General features: G+C 38.0%; 4 protein-coding genes across 7 annotated transcripts in view; 3 read left to right on the forward strand and 1 right to left on the reverse strand.

The window, feature by feature from the left end:
* Positions 1–261: 261 nt before the first annotated feature.
* On the forward strand, positions 262–4,500 carry LOC111433399 (glucan endo-1,3-beta-glucosidase 6-like). The gene is made up of 2 exons (XM_023070454.1): positions 262–1,070; positions 3,265–4,500. Exons 1-2 carry the CDS (start codon positions 718–720, stop codon positions 4,382–4,384), a joined length of 1,473 nt encoding a protein of 490 aa, XP_022926222.1. The 5' UTR covers positions 262–717; the 3' UTR covers positions 4,385–4,500.
* A 1,000-nt stretch (positions 4,501–5,500) lies between these two features.
* LOC111441188 lies at positions 5,501–14,023 on the reverse strand. Of its 2 annotated transcripts, XR_002710093.1 has the most exons (8): positions 13,839–14,023; positions 13,514–13,746; positions 13,335–13,415; positions 12,396–12,746; positions 11,991–12,108; positions 6,118–6,261; positions 5,830–5,975; positions 5,501–5,696 (listed from the first exon to the last, which is right to left on the reverse strand). XR_002710093.1 is itself a non-coding variant. In XM_023078154.1 (5 exons), exons 1-5 carry the CDS (start codon positions 13,981–13,983, stop codon positions 12,007–12,009), a joined length of 912 nt encoding a protein of 303 aa, XP_022933922.1. In that variant the 5' UTR covers positions 13,984–14,023; the 3' UTR covers positions 11,812–12,006. The 2 variants fall into 2 exon arrangements, 1 of the variants encoding a protein (XP_022933922.1); XM_023078154.1 differs by lacking the exons at positions 5,501–5,696; positions 5,830–5,975; positions 6,118–6,261 and having other exon boundaries at positions 11,812–12,108.
* LOC111441187 (aspartic proteinase-like protein 2) lies at positions 5,968–11,077 on the forward strand. 3 transcript variants are annotated; one of them, XM_023078151.1, is made up of 10 exons: positions 5,968–6,274; positions 6,854–6,983; positions 7,055–7,305; positions 7,712–7,936; positions 8,562–8,724; positions 8,812–8,885; positions 9,458–9,548; positions 10,052–10,127; positions 10,232–10,303; positions 10,876–11,077. In XM_023078151.1, the coding sequence occupies exons 1-10, from the start codon at positions 6,063–6,065 to the stop codon at positions 11,019–11,021; spliced, it is 1,440 nt and encodes a 479-aa protein (XP_022933919.1). In that variant the 5' UTR covers positions 5,968–6,062; the 3' UTR covers positions 11,022–11,077. The 3 variants fall into 3 exon arrangements, with proteins under 3 accessions (XP_022933919.1, XP_022933920.1, XP_022933921.1); XM_023078152.1 differs by having other exon boundaries at positions 6,869–6,983; XM_023078153.1 differs by lacking the exon at positions 10,052–10,127 and having other exon boundaries at positions 10,876–10,965.
* Positions 14,024–15,750: 1,727 nt separating the features above from the next.
* The window catches only part of LOC111441192 (thioredoxin F-type, chloroplastic-like), a 3,239-nt gene continuing 1,924 nt past the window's right edge, over positions 15,751–17,065 (forward strand). Inside the window, exon 1 of the mRNA XM_023078157.1 lies at positions 15,751–16,144. Coding sequence (XP_022933925.1) covers positions 15,837–16,144 — 308 coding nt within the window. The 5' untranslated portion in view covers positions 15,751–15,836. The remainder of the gene's footprint in view (positions 16,145–17,065) is intronic.

Consider the following 17,065-nt stretch of genomic DNA (forward strand, 5'->3'; position numbering starts at 1 on the left):
TATCTTTTTCATAGTCGGTTAAAAAAACTTACCTAAAAAATATATTTATTGGAAAAGAACATAAATTATGAAATTTTAACCGATGGGATTAAAGTAAAAAAGTTTTTAGTAATATAGTAAAGATGATATGTAGGGTAATAGATACGGTAAAAAAGTAAAAAGTAAAAATAGAAAAATAAAAATTATAAATGGATTTCCATTTCTGAATATTGTTCCAAGTGGTCCTGTCCGAAAAAGCAGCTGCCCACTGCCACTAATGCAATGCCAGCCATGGCTGACCCAACAAAGATGCTTCACTATCCGACATCCCCAGCTGATTCATAATCCTCGCTTCTTCAATTTCAGTCACTGTTGTTCTTTTACCAATGCCTCTCTCATTTATTTTTCACTTTCCCCTCTCTCTTGCACCGCCATAACAACAACCCTTCTCTTTACTGGGTCGATACAGGTTCCAATAAGCTCGATTTCGCTTCGGTTTCACTTTTTTTGAGATGGGTTTTCTGTGTTTGGGTAATTTTGATCTTCTTTTCCCCCTTTAATGGCGGATTCTTCCTGTTTTTCTAGCTGAAATTACTGTGTTATGTTGTTTTTGAACTTCCCCTGAGCTGAAAAGGGAATTTAACCATCTCCTCCCCCTTTGTGATTCCTAGTGGATTTCACTTTTACCTCTAAAGATTCTTTACCACTTTCTTGTTCTTTCTTTTGGGTCATCTGGAAATGATGAACAGCAAAATGGGTTGCTGTTTCTTGCACGTCTCCGTTGGTTTGCTTTCGTTGATATCTATGGTTTGTTCTGTGGTAGCCATAGGTGCCAACTGGGGTACTCAGTCGTCTCATCCACTGCCTCCAGAGACAGTCGTTGGGATGCTAAGGGATAATCAGATTCAAAAAGTGAAGCTATTTGATGCTGATTATGGAACTCTTAGAGCTTTGGGGAAAACTGGGATTGAAGTAATGGTTGGGATTCCTAATGATATGCTATCCACTTTAGCAAACAGTGAAAAAGCAGCTGAGAAATGGGTTTCTAAGAATGTCTCTGTTCATATTTCCGACAACAATGTGAACATCAGGTGAGTTTTCCTTATTTTCCTCGCTTTTTTTCTTGCTTTCATGGCTTGTTTTGATCTGTAGAGCTGCTTTCTTGTGTGTTGATTATGAAAATTTAGGCCTTATCTTTAATGATTGAGATGATTTTCACTGTGATTTGGTGCTTTCTTTGCTATGTTCTTCAGTTTTGTAAAGAGAATTTCATGTTTTTGAAGGGTTTAGTGTTGGATTTGGAGGGGAATTGTTTACTTTATTCACTTACATTCTAAAACAAGGTAGTTTGCATGTGTCACTTTTTGAGGTAATGATGGGGAAGACAAAGGGTAGAATGAAGTGGACAATGGGAATAAATAAAGTGGCACCTATATAACATGTCTTCTTTTTAAAGTGACCTATCCAATATTTTTTTATAGGTTAATGGGGTAGAGAATCCAATATTTTTCGTTCGGGATTCTCCTCAAGGTTTTTAAACGCGTCTATTAGGGAGAGGTTTTCATACTCTTATAAAGAATGTTTCATTCTCCCCTCCAACTGATATGGGATCTTACAATCCACCTCCCTTTGGGGCTAGGGCACTTCAAGGTTTTTAAAATGCGTCTCTTAAGGGAGAGTTCTCTGCACCCTTATAAGGAATGTTTCGTTCTCCTCCCCAACCGATGTGGGACCTCACAATCCACCCCCCTTTGGGGCCAGGGTTCTTCAAGGATTTTAAAACGCGTTTCTGAGGGAGAGTTCTTCACACCCTTCTAAGGAATGTTTTGTTCTCCTCCCTAACCGATGTGGGATCTCATAATCCACCCCCCTTTGGGGCCCAGCGTCCTTGCTGACATTGGTTCCTTTCTCTAATAGATGGGATACCTCAATCCACTCCCTCTTTGGGGTCCAGTGTCCTTGCTGGCACACTGCCTCGTGTCCACCCCCTTCGGAGCTCAGCCTCTTCGTTGACACATCGCCTGGTGTTTGGCTCCGATACCATTTGTAACAGCCCAAGCCTACTGCTAGCAGATATTGTCCTCTTTGAGCTTTTCCTTTCGAACTTCTCCTCAAGGTTTTTAAAATGCGTTGCTAGGGAGAAGTTTCCACACCCTTAAAAAGAATGTTTCGCTCTCCTCCTCATCGATGTCGTTCCCCTCTCCAATCGATGTGGGATCTCAAGTTTGAAGAACTGCCCTCGAAATCTGTAGTTATTCTACTGCATTTACCATCTTTTATCTGTCAGTTTCCTAGAATTGGGTTCTTGAATGATCCGGTAGGTAAGGACCTTACCACTGTTTCTCCAGAGAAAGCACATAGAACTCCACAATTCTGCTGTTCAGCTTGGGGCAGAGGAGGTGACAATCTTGTTCTTTCCTAACATTTGGAGTCAGTTTACACTACAACAGGGCCATGATCAGCTCTGCACTTGCACAGTTTAAAGCTTTATTCATGTGATGGGATTCTATACACTTTTGGATTAGATTAAGTGGAAGGGGTTCTCTTCCAATGAATTTCATGTTTCTCTCGAGTTTCGGTGGCCTTTTTGTAATTATCCCTTCTGTGAGATCCCGCGTCGGTTGGGGAGGAGAATGAAGCATTCTTTATAAGGGTGCAGAAACATCTTCCTAGCAAACACGTTTTAAAAACTTTGAGGGGAAGCCCAAAAGAGAAAACCCAAAGAGGACAATATCAGCTAGCGGTGGGCTTGAGCTGTTACACCTTCGGTCTTATTTTGCTTGATTAGAGGCCGATCGAGTAGTGTGCCTCCTCCTTTCGTGGGTTCTCTTTTTGTATGCCCCTTTCTTTTATTTTTTTTAAAACTAGGGTTGGAGGGGCCTGGTTTACGGGTGTAGCTTGAGACTACTCTGGTAACAGTCCAAGCCTGAGACTAGCAGATATTGTTCTCTTTGGTCTTCCCCTCAAGGTTTGTAAAACACGTCTTCTAAGGCGAGGTTTCCACACCCTTATAAAGAATGTTTTGTTTTCCTCCCAACCGATGTGGGATCTCACAATCCACTCCCATGGGAGCCCAACAACTGGTGTCTAGCTCTGATACCATTTGTAACAGTGGACTTGGGCCGTTACAACTCCCTCATTTCCATCGGTGATTGTTCGTAAAAATTTTAACCAAAGGCAGAAATCTTCCAATTCTTAAGCTGACTAAGTGGGAAAGTACCTGTTTAAATTGTAATGCATCCCTTGATTTCTTTTCAAGTCACCATGTTAATTATGAACTTTCAGGTATGTTGCTGTAGGGAATGAGCCTTTCTTGTCCACTTACAATGGCAGCTTTCTTAGTACAACCTTTCCTGCTCTGCAGAACATCCAGAGAGCCTTACTAAAAGCTAATCTAGGAAACCAAGTAAAGGTAACCGTTCCGCTAAACGCCGATGTCTACGAAAGCTCAACTACGTTTCCATCGGGCGGCAACTTCCGAGCTGATATACACGATTTGATGCTCGCCATTGTCAAGTTTTTGAGCGATACCGGTTCTCCATTCACCGTGAACATTTACCCCTTCATCAGTCTTTATTCCACCCCCAACTTCCCTGTTGAATATGCTTTCTTTGATGGCAATGCATCACCCTTAGTCGATGGCCAGACATCGTATTTCAACATGTTCGATGCAAATTACGACACCCTTGTGTGGGCGCTTCAAAAGAATGGCTTTGGAAACTTACCGATCATAGTCGGGGAGATCGGTTGGCCAACAGACGGGGATCGGAATGCCAACCCCATCTACGCTCAACGGTTCAATCAAGGCTTCATGTCACACATATTAGGTGGGAAAGGAACACCAATGAGGCCAGGTCCAATTGATGCCTACTTATTCAGTCTTATTGATGAAGACTCAAAGAGCATTGATCCAGGAAACTTCGAACGTCATTGGGGCGTATTCTACTACGACGGTCAACCAAAATATCAGCTCAGCCTTGGAAATTCGAACAATGGATCATTGGTCGGAGCCAAAGGCGTGCGGTATTTGAAACGAAAATGGTGTGTGATGAAGCCATCTGCTCACCTTGAAGATTCACAGGTTGCGCCGAGTGTTAGCTATGCGTGTTACCATGCTGATTGCACCAGCCTTGGTTATGGGACGTCTTGTTCGGGGTTAGACGCTCGGTCGAACATCTCGTATGCGTTTAACAGTTATTACCAGAGGAGCAATCAGGCAGAGGATGCCTGCAAGTTTTCAGGGTTGTCAACAGTGACCAATAGTGATCCAAGCTTTGGGAGTTGTAGGTTTGACATAATGATAGAGGCAAATATGGGAGGGGCAGAAGGAAGGTCAGGGTGCCGTTTCAAAAGGCTTTTGGCGTTGGTTTCTGGGTTTGTTCTTGTTTTATTGACAATTCTGTGAATGTTTTAAGGTAATTTACTTGTATGTCTTTGTCTCCTTTTTAAGGTGTCTTTTGATGTGTAGAATTGAATCAGTAATTATATCAATTTAGATTTTAAATTTTAAATTTTTATAAACTTATCGTCAATTATGGAGGATTCAAATTGTGCGGTGACACGAATGAACTCACCACGGGGAAGATGTTAGAACTAATAAAATGCAACGAGTTCTCAGGTGGTATTTTAATCTGTCTAATAAAATTAACGTTCAAAAGGAAAAATAATCCATTCCTGTTCTCAAACTATTGGGACATTCCGAACATCCATATATCCCAGTTCAATAGAGGTATTGGGCCTCTTGTGCCCATGTCATATCATTTACGGACACCGTATCTGATATGTATGGGCTGGGGTGTAATACCGACACACCCGTGTCGTCCGGTACTACCTTTGAAAAATTTATTTCAAAGGAAGTCACCTGAGACACTCGTCTCGCAACGCTTGCCTTCACTATGACACACATGTGCTACATGGTAGCTCACTTAGGCCACATGTCCCAAGAGTGGTGGAGAGCTCACACCATGTCTCCACCTCAAGTACATTTAGAGGCATTTCTAAATTGCTAGGTATAGACATGATTTTGACAATCAGAAATACAGTGTCATGGAGCGTCTGTCTGATGTCCAATTAACACCAAATTTGGCGAACTTTCATATTTTATAGGGATGAACTTACTCTAGTTCCAGATTAAGGCCCAGGACCCTAACCCAACTCTTCAAAAAGCCTATTTGTGACGCTCATTTCTACTCGTTGTCCCTATCTTGCTTATGCCTCATTTCCTCTTCAATGCACACGTTATATAGTGTGTTGGATGATACATCGTTCTCCTCAGTCGCGTCATGACATTTTAATATATTGGCCCTTGTGTGACTCGATGATAACTTCTTTATTTGACTCGACGTGAGACTCTCTTTATAATATAGTTGTGACACCCCGCGTCTCTAATTATTGGCTACGTACTGTACCAAACACGATATATTTACATACCAAAAATGGAAATATTTGATGGTGAAATGTTGGTTGATTAACTCCTACCCCCAAACATTTGTCTCACAATAACAAACTTCCTTCTCATTCCTTTCCACATTTTTCTTTGAAAGACATTCTTTTCCATTTACCGAACAACTGTTGCCGTTCTTCCAGTTCACTTATTCCATTCATCAGACAAGAATTGTATATCAAACTTTAAGCCTTCTTTTACCCATAATTGAATGACCCCATTTTTGGAGCAACGTCGATATGTAACGTCCAATGGAGGAAATGCCGATGAATTCCTGTGTTAGAGAAAGAGAAATCGAGGCATAAACCAACAATCTCTCTCTTCAAAAACAGATACAGAGAGAGAGAGAAACAACAACAGCAACCAAAAAAACTAAACGTTTGTTGTTCTTTCTCTAAATTTCTTACCATTAATCATCTCATTTGCCGTTAGAATCGCGGATCCCTCTCTCCATTTCGTTTATTTTGCCAATTGATTTGTCGCTGTCAATACCTTTCCCTTTTTCCTTTCGTTGATCCTTCAAAGGGAAAGGTAAGGAGCTTCATTTTTGAATCTGCAAAAGAAACATTGTAGAAATTGATATCTAATAAGAATTTAGGACCTGGGTTTGGGTCCAAATCGTCTGAAAGTGGCCGCCATTATGGTCCTCCGGCAAGAACTTTTGGTGGGTTTCATCTTGTTATCATTTTGCTTACCTGGGTCCTGCAATTTGGTGTTTGAAGTGCAGCATAAGTTTAAGGGTCGAGAGAAGACACTGAATGAATTGAGGTCTCATGATGTTCGTCGCCATGGTAGGCTTCTCTCTATCGTTGATCTCGAACTGGGAGGCAACGGACAACCTGCTGAAACAGGGTTAGCCATTTCTCTCATCATATTCATCTTATTATGAACATATATTTCCTGTATTTTGATCTCAGATGAGATGGTTTTGGTGATAAATTTTGTTTGTGGGATGTGATCCTTTGGTCTCTTCAAGCTGGTTTCATGAAGACTTACATTGTTGTGTAATGGGGGAGATGGGGGCTGGTTCATGAGTTAGTATGAACATATTATATTTTTGATATAATATAATCGCTACCCCAAACTAATGACTAGCTACCCTAGGATGATATAACCATCACGAAAACGTGTTCGTATTGATATGAGTTTAGCTCAGCAATTAAGATACCTGTTTCTTATCCAATCACTCAACAGTTAATAAGATATCCACTTTATCGTACTAGGGACGAAGAGAAAAGAATTTTTCTCTCGAGACCATTGAGAACCTTTTTTTCAAAGATTAGAGATTAAACCGATAGATTTTCAAATCTAGGGACGAGATAGAAATCCGAACAAAAGGTTGTAGTTTATGTTTACCCCTCCCCTTATCTTTCCTGTTAACTGCTCTATGCACTTGGGATGTTAAATTGTTTGTTTTGTTAAATCATAAAGGTTATTCTTCGCCAGAATTGGCCTTGGAACTCCTCCAAACGATTACTATGTGCAAGTGGATACAGGGAGTGACGTTCTATGGGTGAACTGTATGGGCTGCAGCAATTGTCCTGAGAAAAGTGATATTGATGTATGTTCTTCAACACTGGAATTTGTGTAAATTGGTTGATTGAAAAATAACCTTTGATTGTTCACTTACAGGTGGAGTTGAGACTTTTTGATCCAAAGGGCTCTAGCACTGCGAAATTTATTACTTGTGATCAATCATCTTGCTCGGCCATGTACGGCGGTAGTACGATCCGGGATTGCAAACCAGATATGCTCTGCAGATATACAATTATCTATGGAGATGGAAGTGCAACAACTGGAGATTTTGTGAAGGATTATATTCATCTCCAACAAGTTGTTGGAAACCATCAAACTACTGTAACTAATGGCAGTATAGAATTTGGGTAATTCCTTGTCGTTTCCTTGGTTTTGATCTTCTAGTTTGCATAAAAGGTATACTTTAATTTTTGTGGTTTTTTGCATTTGGATAAACTTATGAACAATCTGACTTGTCTCAACTGATTAAGACATAAACTCTTGACCTCGACTGAGAGGGCGGTGGTTTGAGTCCCATACTTTAGCTCTTGAAATCCTTCCAACTCGAGAAATATAATGTGTCTAGCTTCATTTGGACTTAGCTATGGTTTTTGTTTTTTGATGGGCAGTTCCGAAATATGGCTTCTTATCTAATCCAATGGTTAATATACTCTTAATCTCCTTAAACTTGGAAAAGAGCTTAAGATCATACAAGTTCAATTAGCTATGCTGCTGCTTTTACTTCTTCATCTCAAGTTGACTTATGTGGTTTAGGTGTGCAACTAAGCAATCTGGGGAGCTTGGTACGGCGTCTGAGGCGCTCGATGGGATAATTGGTTTTGGACAGGCAAATTCATCTATCATTTCTCAGTTGGCTGCCTCTGGGAAGGTGAAGAAGATTTTTGCACACTGCTTGGATAGTGTATCAGGGGGTGGGATCTTTGCCATTGGAGATGTAGTGGAACCAACAGTGAAAACCACACCAGTGATACCTCATCAGTATGTGTATTCTAGCTCCAAATCTTATTTGTTGTAACCTGCTTACTTACCTCATTATCTATCATATTTTGCACCTCCTTTGACGAGTCTAGTTAAGATTCCAAAACTGATAGGAGTTCGATAAGTTGCTTTAAGAGGACGGTATGTTCGTACGAGTCCCTTCATTTCTCCATATGCAAGGTTCGTCATCTTTCTTTATAACATTCTTAACCGAGACTCAGGTTAAGCTCCATCTTAGAACCTTGTCGGGTTAAGAGTAAAGCATCCCGAGGTTGAGGCATCTCGTTGGGCGTGGAGAAACATTGGGAACCAAAATAGCTTTCTTTAGAGCCATTTCTTGTCCGTCCCCCGCGCCCCTGTTCACTGGTCCTCCTGACCTGAGCTCCCACTCCACGCTACCTCTAGCTGCTCCCCATTTCCCATATGTCTGCTACATCATGCCAAATCAACTAACACTTATCCAGTAACTATATTATGTCATCGTTCGGTTGTGTTTACTATTCGAAGTCGAAAAATCCTCGTCTTCCAAAATTGGCTTAGTTAACAACGTTTTTTTTCTCCTCTCTTAAGTTTGCTTCTTGTGGGATAAGAATTTAGCTGTCTTCTAAACATCTACAAATGTCAGGGTTCATTACAATGTTGTTCTGAATGGAGTTAAGGTAGGAGAGACCACTCTTGATCTTCCTGTTGGACTATTTGAAACTGAATATAGAAGAGAAGCAATCATTGACAGTGGCACAACACTGGCTTATCTTCCTGGGCACATTTACCACCCATTGATGCAGAAGGTATTAGTTTCAAATTTCAGCCCCTTTTTATGTAAGCTTTTTTGCACTCAAGTCCAAATTTATTTTTTCTAAACATGTATTTTGCAGATCTTGGGAGCCCAACCTGGCCTGAAACTACGTACAGTTGACCACCAGTTTACTTGTTTTAAGTATGATGAGAAGTAAGATGCTTTCCCTTATCCTTGTTTAGTATTTCTACATCTAATTGTATCATCTGATCTTTGAAGTATACAGTACTCTTTGTGTTGTAACAGTTCGATTTGGTTGATGTTAAATATTTTTCAATCAAATGCCTATTCTTTATGTTTTTTTGGTTTAGGAACCCCCACCTGACTGTGACCAAATCAAGAACTCTATCAGCCTAATAACTATGAGGAAAAAGGATTGTGATTTTTATACCATCCTTTTCATTTGGAGGATTGAGGTTTGAGAAAGAACATGACATTTGAAAAGAGAGATTTGATTGAAAAAAGTTTGAATGTGGTCCGGAAAAAATATTTGGTTGAAAATGTCGTAGGCAGTAGAGAAAAAGTATTGAATGAGATCGCTATAATGTGACTGTTTTCTAATAACAGTTTTTTTCTCGTACATCTAGCAATAAAAAACTTCTTGTTCGATTGTGACAACCTCTTCGAATAAATTTTCATAGAAACTTTTACTCAGTTTGTTTGTTGAAGGGAAAAATGTTGTCACTGTTTTCAACTGTTTGACTGTTTGGTTTGTACTGTTGCAGTGTGGACGATGGATTTCCATTAGTAACACTTCTCTTCGTGGAGTCCCTAACCTTGATAGTCTACCCACACGAGTATCTCTTTCAGATTCGTGTAAGTATTCTGCTTTTTGTTAACATTTTGACTGTCTATGTGATGTCCCACATTGGTTGGGGAGGAGAACAGAGCACTATTTATAAGGGTGTGGAAACCTTTCCCTAGCAGACGCGTTTTAAAGCCTTGAGGGGAAGCCCGAAAGGAAAAGCCCAAAGAGGACAATATTTGCTAGCAGTGAATCTGGGTCGTTACAGAGGATAGGATTTGTTCATCTTTTGGAAATCAACTCAAATTTTCATTCAATAACCATCAAAAGTTCAACAAAAGTAACTAAAAGAACAGTACTTGGTTGACTGCTAAGGAAGAGAAAGTCAAAGAATTCTAATTTCTCTAATCTCTCTTTGCTTTCGAAACTTTAATGAGCGTGTGAAGATGTGTAGCCAATTAGTTTTCAAAACAAGATGAGAATGTGAGTGTCACAAACATAAATTATAAAAACAAAAGAACTAAAATCAGAAGTACGAATTGAGAAGGTTTTTTTTATTGTTTGGGGTATGCAGGATGATATGTGGTGCGTTGGATGGCAGAATAGTGGGACTCAATCCAGAGATGGACGTGAGGTCACTCTCTTGGGAGGTATATTTCACAATGCTAAACTTCCATGTTCTATATATATATATATATATATATATATATATATATTCTTAGCTTGACTTCCTTTTAATGGCTTTGAATTGCAGATTTGGTTCTTCAAAACAAGTTGATTTACTACAATCTTGAAAATCAGACCCTTGGCTGGATTGAGTATAACTGTGAGTTTCTTCCAACTTAAAACTCATTTTCTTGTGGGTTTTAGACTAAATGACTTGAAAAACTGAATGAATCTCTAACCTAAACCATTCTTTTAATTTGTTTACTTTCCAACACCTTTTTGGAAACAAACCATTCCTTCTAATTATTTGAATGTAAAAATTAACTATTTTTCGTGATGGTAAGATTTATGAACAAACTAGTTGAATTGAATACTATACAGTTAGATTGAGTAACATAGTCGTTTATTGAATGACACATTATTTAAAAAAAAAAAACAGAAACAAAAAGCTACTTTTCTAATATGTTGATGTCTCGATATTGATATTTTATAAGATATTCTAACCATGGAGTGTTTTTTTTGGAGAGTATGATATCTTATCTGGCGAGAATGAAAAGAGTATTGATACATAATCAAACCATTTTCTTCTTCTTTTAGAGGTCGGAGAGGGAGTATTTGAACCTCCGACCTCTAAAAAGGGACCTTAATGTTTATGGTGTCTTATATTTGATGATGTTTAAGTTAATTTTCAATCCAAGTCTGAAGAAGTAAGAGTAAAATGGTGACCCACAGGCACTTCAGGGATTAAATTGAGAGAAGAAAAGTCAGGAAAAGTTTACACAGTGGGAGCCCACAGACTGTCTTCACCAGCATCTATTATAGAGATTGGCAGACTACTTCCATTGTTGTTAGCTTTTACCCTATTTTTTATCCAATAGCTTCTTTCTCTTCCTCTTTTGTTGTTTTCTTGAATATATTCATATGGGAATGGCAAGATAAATATATGTTTGTAAATGGCAATAATGGGATGATTGTAGTTTGCTTTAATGGTAATTTTGTATTCCTTCTTAAATGAAAGAGGTGTGATATGAACCACGATCAAGAAATTTCCATACCTCAAGGTCCAATTACAAGGATGAGAGCCAAGAAGCTACAACAAACCTTGTACACTTATATTCAAGCTCTGGTGAGCTCATCAAAGAAAATTCTAGAAGACGTTGAAGACCTTTGTGCAAAGTTGAGATTCAAGAAAGAGATGCATTAAAACGCACTTTAAGTAGCATTTAATGAACTCGAAACTAGCCCAAGGATGACTAATAAGCACATTTCATTCATTGCACTATTAGTCATGCTTGGACTAGTTCCATAAATTTAGCTGAGTTCAATAAATGCAACTTAAAATGCATTTTAATGCATCTCTTTCTTGAAGCTCAACTTTGTACAAGATATAAGTGAGGTCTCCAACGTCTTCTATAATTTCTTTTGATGAGCTCACCATAGCTTGAATATAAGTGTACAAGGTTTGTTGTAGCTTCTTGGCTCTCATCCTTGTAATTGGACCTTGAGGTATGGAAATTCCTTGGTCGTGATTCATATCAATGTGGTATACCTCACAGACAAACATTAACTGATTTAATGTTATATTATTAGTCGACAACAGGTAGAAGACACTAAATTAATATTTTTATCGCCATTCTCAAGAATTAAACTTGAGGTAAATTAGAAGCATTTTAACATTTTTGCCTTTTTTCGTTCTTAAAGATAATTAACCATTATAGTAACGGCATAATTACATATATTACACAACAATAACGAATAGTTTGACATTGACTTTGACTTAATAACAAATATACCAATTATAAACTATGACGTTTTAAGGGAGTGGATATAATACAGAACGTACGTACCTTAGTTTTGTTGCATTTACAGTGTTGCCTTCAAAAACTGTACAACAAAATAGATGATAGCTAGCAATAGTGCAAATTGGTATGCATCTCTTTGGAAGTTGTTCTCGCCTTCAAAGAACTACACACAAAAATTCAACAACGGGTATAGATTAAGCAAAAGTAGTCTAGTTATAAGCACTTTATGGAGGAAAATATTTAGTATTGGCTCGGTTCTATACTCGTAAAAGTGTTTTTGAAATAGGTTTTAGTTAAATACTTGAGAGAAAAAACACGATTCGGAAAAGACTACTCGTAATAGTAATAGTTTGCAATGCTATATTTTCGAAAGCTCAAAACAAGAAGCTGAGTAATAAAATTAGATTGGTGCAAATGGGAAGAACAATTAGCATATTTAAGAACACTGACCTTGCTAGGATCACCAGAAGGATCAGGGAACATCTCCAAGTTCTGTTTCTCAGTAGAGACTTGGCCGGTGAGGTTGCTGACAGAATCAGCCAAGTCTTTCCCTGCCTCCGTGGAGGCAAAGAGATAGCGGGAAGCCCAAAAGAAAGCTTGGGAAACGGCAGAGGAACTCGACACGTCCCAACGCTCTTCGTGCTCGATGACTTGCCCACTGATTTGGTTGAGAGTGAACTGTGAATCAACTTTGATGATCAGGTCTCCTCCTATGGCTGCAACCAAGGACTTGGGTTTCCCTTTGATTGTCCACTTGATGTTAAGTATGCTTGTTGATACCATCACCATTTCCTGCACACTCTGTTGTTACAAACAGTATGAGTTAAGTTTTCATTTAGTGATCGAAAAACGAAAAACGAAAAACGAACAAATTAACAGTTTAGTTGCCCTTTTCACTGCTCATCTCGAACATTAGTTGTCTCTAATAATTACAAACTCTTTTCCTAACATTTTTTAAGAAACTGAGCTTTCATTAAAAAAAAAAAAAACAAGCAGAAACAAATCCAACGAAAAAAAGAGTCACATAAATTACTCGAATCCGATAATCAAGATCAAGATCATGATTGAAAATAAGATAAAAATTGAAAAAATCAACTTAATTTTAAGAAATATAAAATGGTTATTGAAAAAATTTATTCTTTTAAAATAAAAAAAGGTTTAAAGTAAAAAAGAATGATAAATAAAAATAAAGGACGAACACAGAGGAATTGTGGAGAAACTTCCTTTTCTTTGATGAGAACAATGCATCCATAACATCGAAACCTAATTTCAAATTAAACTACTATTTTCATTCGAGTTCGTGGTGTTCTAACTACGTTCAAGAAATTAGTTAGTCGTGAGAGATTCGAGAATTCACACACTTGAACATAAGTGTACTATTCTTCTTACCGTAGTTGGATTCTCGAGCGCACTGGTTGCCCAGAGTTGCCTTTTGTACTTCTCTCGACCAGTGAATTTCCTAATTGGATCCTGCATTTCACGTTTGAACTAATTTTAATCATCTTCCTCCAATTTTGCAAAACAATTAGTAGATGAAATTAGCCAATATTAAGCAGAAAATTCGAGACCTTATACTTGACAAAGACTGCGAAATTTCCAAGAGATCGATCTCCTTGACGAAGTTGAAGAATGTCTTTAGCAAGTTGCCTGGCAGTGGATTCAACCAAGGGGCTACTAACGCACTCAAATTCGTTGCAGAGCTCACCGAAATCCATGCCGTCGACGATCTTATCGGCATCCGATCTTTCAACAGCGGATTCCGCCGTCAATTGATCGGTGCTGTTCGAATCATTCGCAGCGGCTGCAAAACAGAAATCCTAGCCCTATCAGAGACATTGAGAAATCGCGAAAAAAAGAAAGAAAAAGAGAAGGATTCGAAGAAAAATTGCAGGCCTCGTAGGGGAAAAGCATGGCGGGAATGAGGAGAAGGAACAGTGAACAGTGTGGCGGCGCCATGGTGGCTCTTGCGGCGGAAGACTGCGGCGGACACAGCTGCGGAGGCAGCGGCGAGAGAAGGAGAGGAAACGCAGGTACTCATCTCTCCGTCCCATTGTGATTCCAGCCATTACTTACTTGTGGTTTCAGTTTGAGTCTCTAACTGCTACTATTTTTTTTTTTTCATTTTCATTTTTTTTATTATTTATTTTTACAACCAATTTAAGTTTATATCTTATTTTATAAATTTGAGCCTAAATTAATAAATAAATAAATAATTCTAAACTTAAAAATACCATTAGATTTTAAAAAAAGTTTTAAAAGTACTATTTAATTTTAGTTAAAACCAATTAAAATTCCTATAAAAAAAATAGAATTTTCATTAATATTCTTAATTTTTTTTACAAAAAGTTAAAAAAAATATTTGTATAGAACGGACTTTAAACATCTCAAAAATATCTTTAATTTTCAAAAATGTTTTAAAATAGCTTTTAATTTTAGATGGAAAGGTTAATATTTTGTTTAAAAAATAACCCTAAACTTTATAGAGTGTTTCAAAAATATCCTTAAAATTTTTTATAAAATTTTAAAAATATTATTATAGTATATGAACGAAATTGTTTGTTAGTATCGAGTTTTAAAAATATCTTAAAATGGTAAAAGTAATATTAATTCCCTTAATTTTTAAAAAAATATATTTTTAGAGTTTGTATTTAGTAAAAAATTATTTATCTACATTTAATAAGCATCTTTTTATATATTTTTAAAATATGTAATATATATATATATATATATATATTAATTTGTAGTCTAAAATACAAGAAAGGTAAAAGTTAGAAGTTAAAATTGACCTTTTTGAATGAAATTATAATTTAAAATAATTTAAAATAATCTTTATTCTTCATCGCTCAAAATCGTGTGGATAAGGTGGTGAGGAGTGATTCTCTACGACCGAATTCAGAATGACAACAAAGAAAAGGACAGATGTAGAGAAGTTATTGGTTAGTGGCTTGTTATTGAATAAGATGGATCTAGAGCTGATTTGAACCAAATGGTTGTATTTGTGGTTGTGGGAGTGGGGATAATTATTATTTATTCTACAAAATTTTCAATTTTTTAGATTTTTTATTTTAAAGAGTTAGTTCATATGGATGTGTATTCATTAATTATTAATGAATGAAAAGCGCTTTTTTAATAATTAGTATTCTCTGACCTTACTAACTCTTATGGGTTAGTGTTGAGAATTGTTAGGAGGGAGTTCCACGTTGACTATTTTAAAGAATAATCATGGGCTTATAAGTAAGAATACATCTCCATTGGTACGAGACCTTTTGGAAAAGCCTAAAGTAAAGCCCCGAGAACTTAGGCTCAAAATGAACAATATCATACCATCAATAAAAATATACATTTTGAAAAAATAAGTAATTCAAAATAGTATTAAAATTAATGGTAATATTATTTTAAACAAATATATTTTTCTCATAAAAGAAACTACTTTCCATTTTCAAACAATACCCTCAAAGCATCCACTTATTCCACTTTGAAACCAGACATCTGAAGGGTATTAATGTACTTTCACACGTCCAAGAGAATGATCATTCCTTTTTATTAACTTCCCGTCACCATTAGATTATCCCTCAGCAGCCACGGAGAAATTTAGTTCGCCCACATTTACATTCCTACCCCCATAACTTACCTTTAACCCCTAATCAAAGAAGGGTATGCAAGTCTTTTCACATCCAACCCATTCTCAACCACAATCCACGTTTTATAAATGACCAAAACACCCCCAATACTTGCCGTAGCTCACCAAACTCTAAGGGTAAATTAGTATTTTCAATAACCTCCTCCCTCGACGTCTTGTTCCGCAGCATCGGGTCACCCTCTCCTCCGCCATTTCTGGAAACTTTTTGCGGTCTCTCTCTCTCTCTCTCTCTCTCTCTCTCTCTCTCTTCAATGGCTTTGCGTCTCCCTCTCACTCCGCCGTCGATCAGGCCCTCGACGTCGTTGCCTTGCGACGGAAAGCAACCGATTGCTTCTCTTTCGGACTCGAAGAGCGGCTGCTTCAGTTCAAAGAGCTTGAATGTTACTAGTCGCAGGAGCATTGGTGTTTCCGGTGGAAATCGCTCCTTCAAGGTCAATTCTAGCTTAGATATTGCCGGAGCTACCGTCGGCCAGGTCACCGAGGTCAACAAGGACACTTTCTGGCCCATCGTCAATGCTGCCGGCGATAAAACCGTTGTGCTCGATATGTACACCCAATGGTTTGTGCTTCTGCGTATCCTTAAGCCTATACTTCTCTTTGTGGTTTCTGTACTTACTATATGAGATTGTTGAGGAGTTATGGCTGCCATGATCTTGTGTTTGTATGTCATTTCTGGTTTTCTGATTTTCTGATCTTGGATGGAAATTAGGGAAGGAAGGCGATGCTTAGTTGTGGAGTTTAGATCTCCTAGTTTTAGGAATTGAAGGGAAACTTTGGTGTTTCTTAGGCGTCTGTTTGTCAAATGTTTCTGAAATTTATATAATTAATCCTTGCAATGAGTTTGACCTAGATTAAAAAATTAAGAATCAGAGGATGACGGGTTTTCCCTCTTCTTTTGAAGCAATAGTTAGGTCTAGAAAACTGGTTTTAGTTTTGGTTTGTGGAATTTTGAGTTCAAATCTCTGACTGGACTAGATTAAGCTTAATAGCTTGAATTTTTAGGATAATACTAAGATAAATTATTGAGGAGGTTGGTGGTTCTACATTGAGTTATTTTTGCAATCTAAGACCATGTTGGAACAATTTATAGTTCGGACAAGTTCAAGGCAATTCATAATGAGTATTCTTGTGTGAGATCTCACATCGGTTGGAGAGTAGGGAAAGTAGAACGAGACATTCTTGATAAGGGTGTGGAAACCTCTCTCTAGCCTACACATTTTAAAAACCTTGAGGGGAAGCCTGAAAAGGAAAGCCCAACGACGACAAATAGTTGCTAACGGTGGACTTGAACTGTTACAAATGGTATTAGAGTCGGACATTGGGCGATGTGCCAGCAAGGAGGCTAAGCCCTGAAGGGGGTGGACACAAGGCGGTGTGCCAGTAAGGACAATGAGCCTCAAAGGGGGTGGATTGGGAGGTCTCACGTCAATTTGAAAAGGGAACGAGTGCCAGCGAGAATGCTGGGCCTCGAAGGGGGGTG

Source organism: Cucurbita moschata, unplaced genomic scaffold (genome assembly GCF_002738365.1).
Source record: "Cucurbita moschata cultivar Rifu unplaced genomic scaffold, Cmos_1.0 Cmo_Scf00003, whole genome shotgun sequence".
NCBI classification, from domain to species: Eukaryota; Viridiplantae; Streptophyta; class Magnoliopsida; order Cucurbitales; family Cucurbitaceae; genus Cucurbita; species Cucurbita moschata.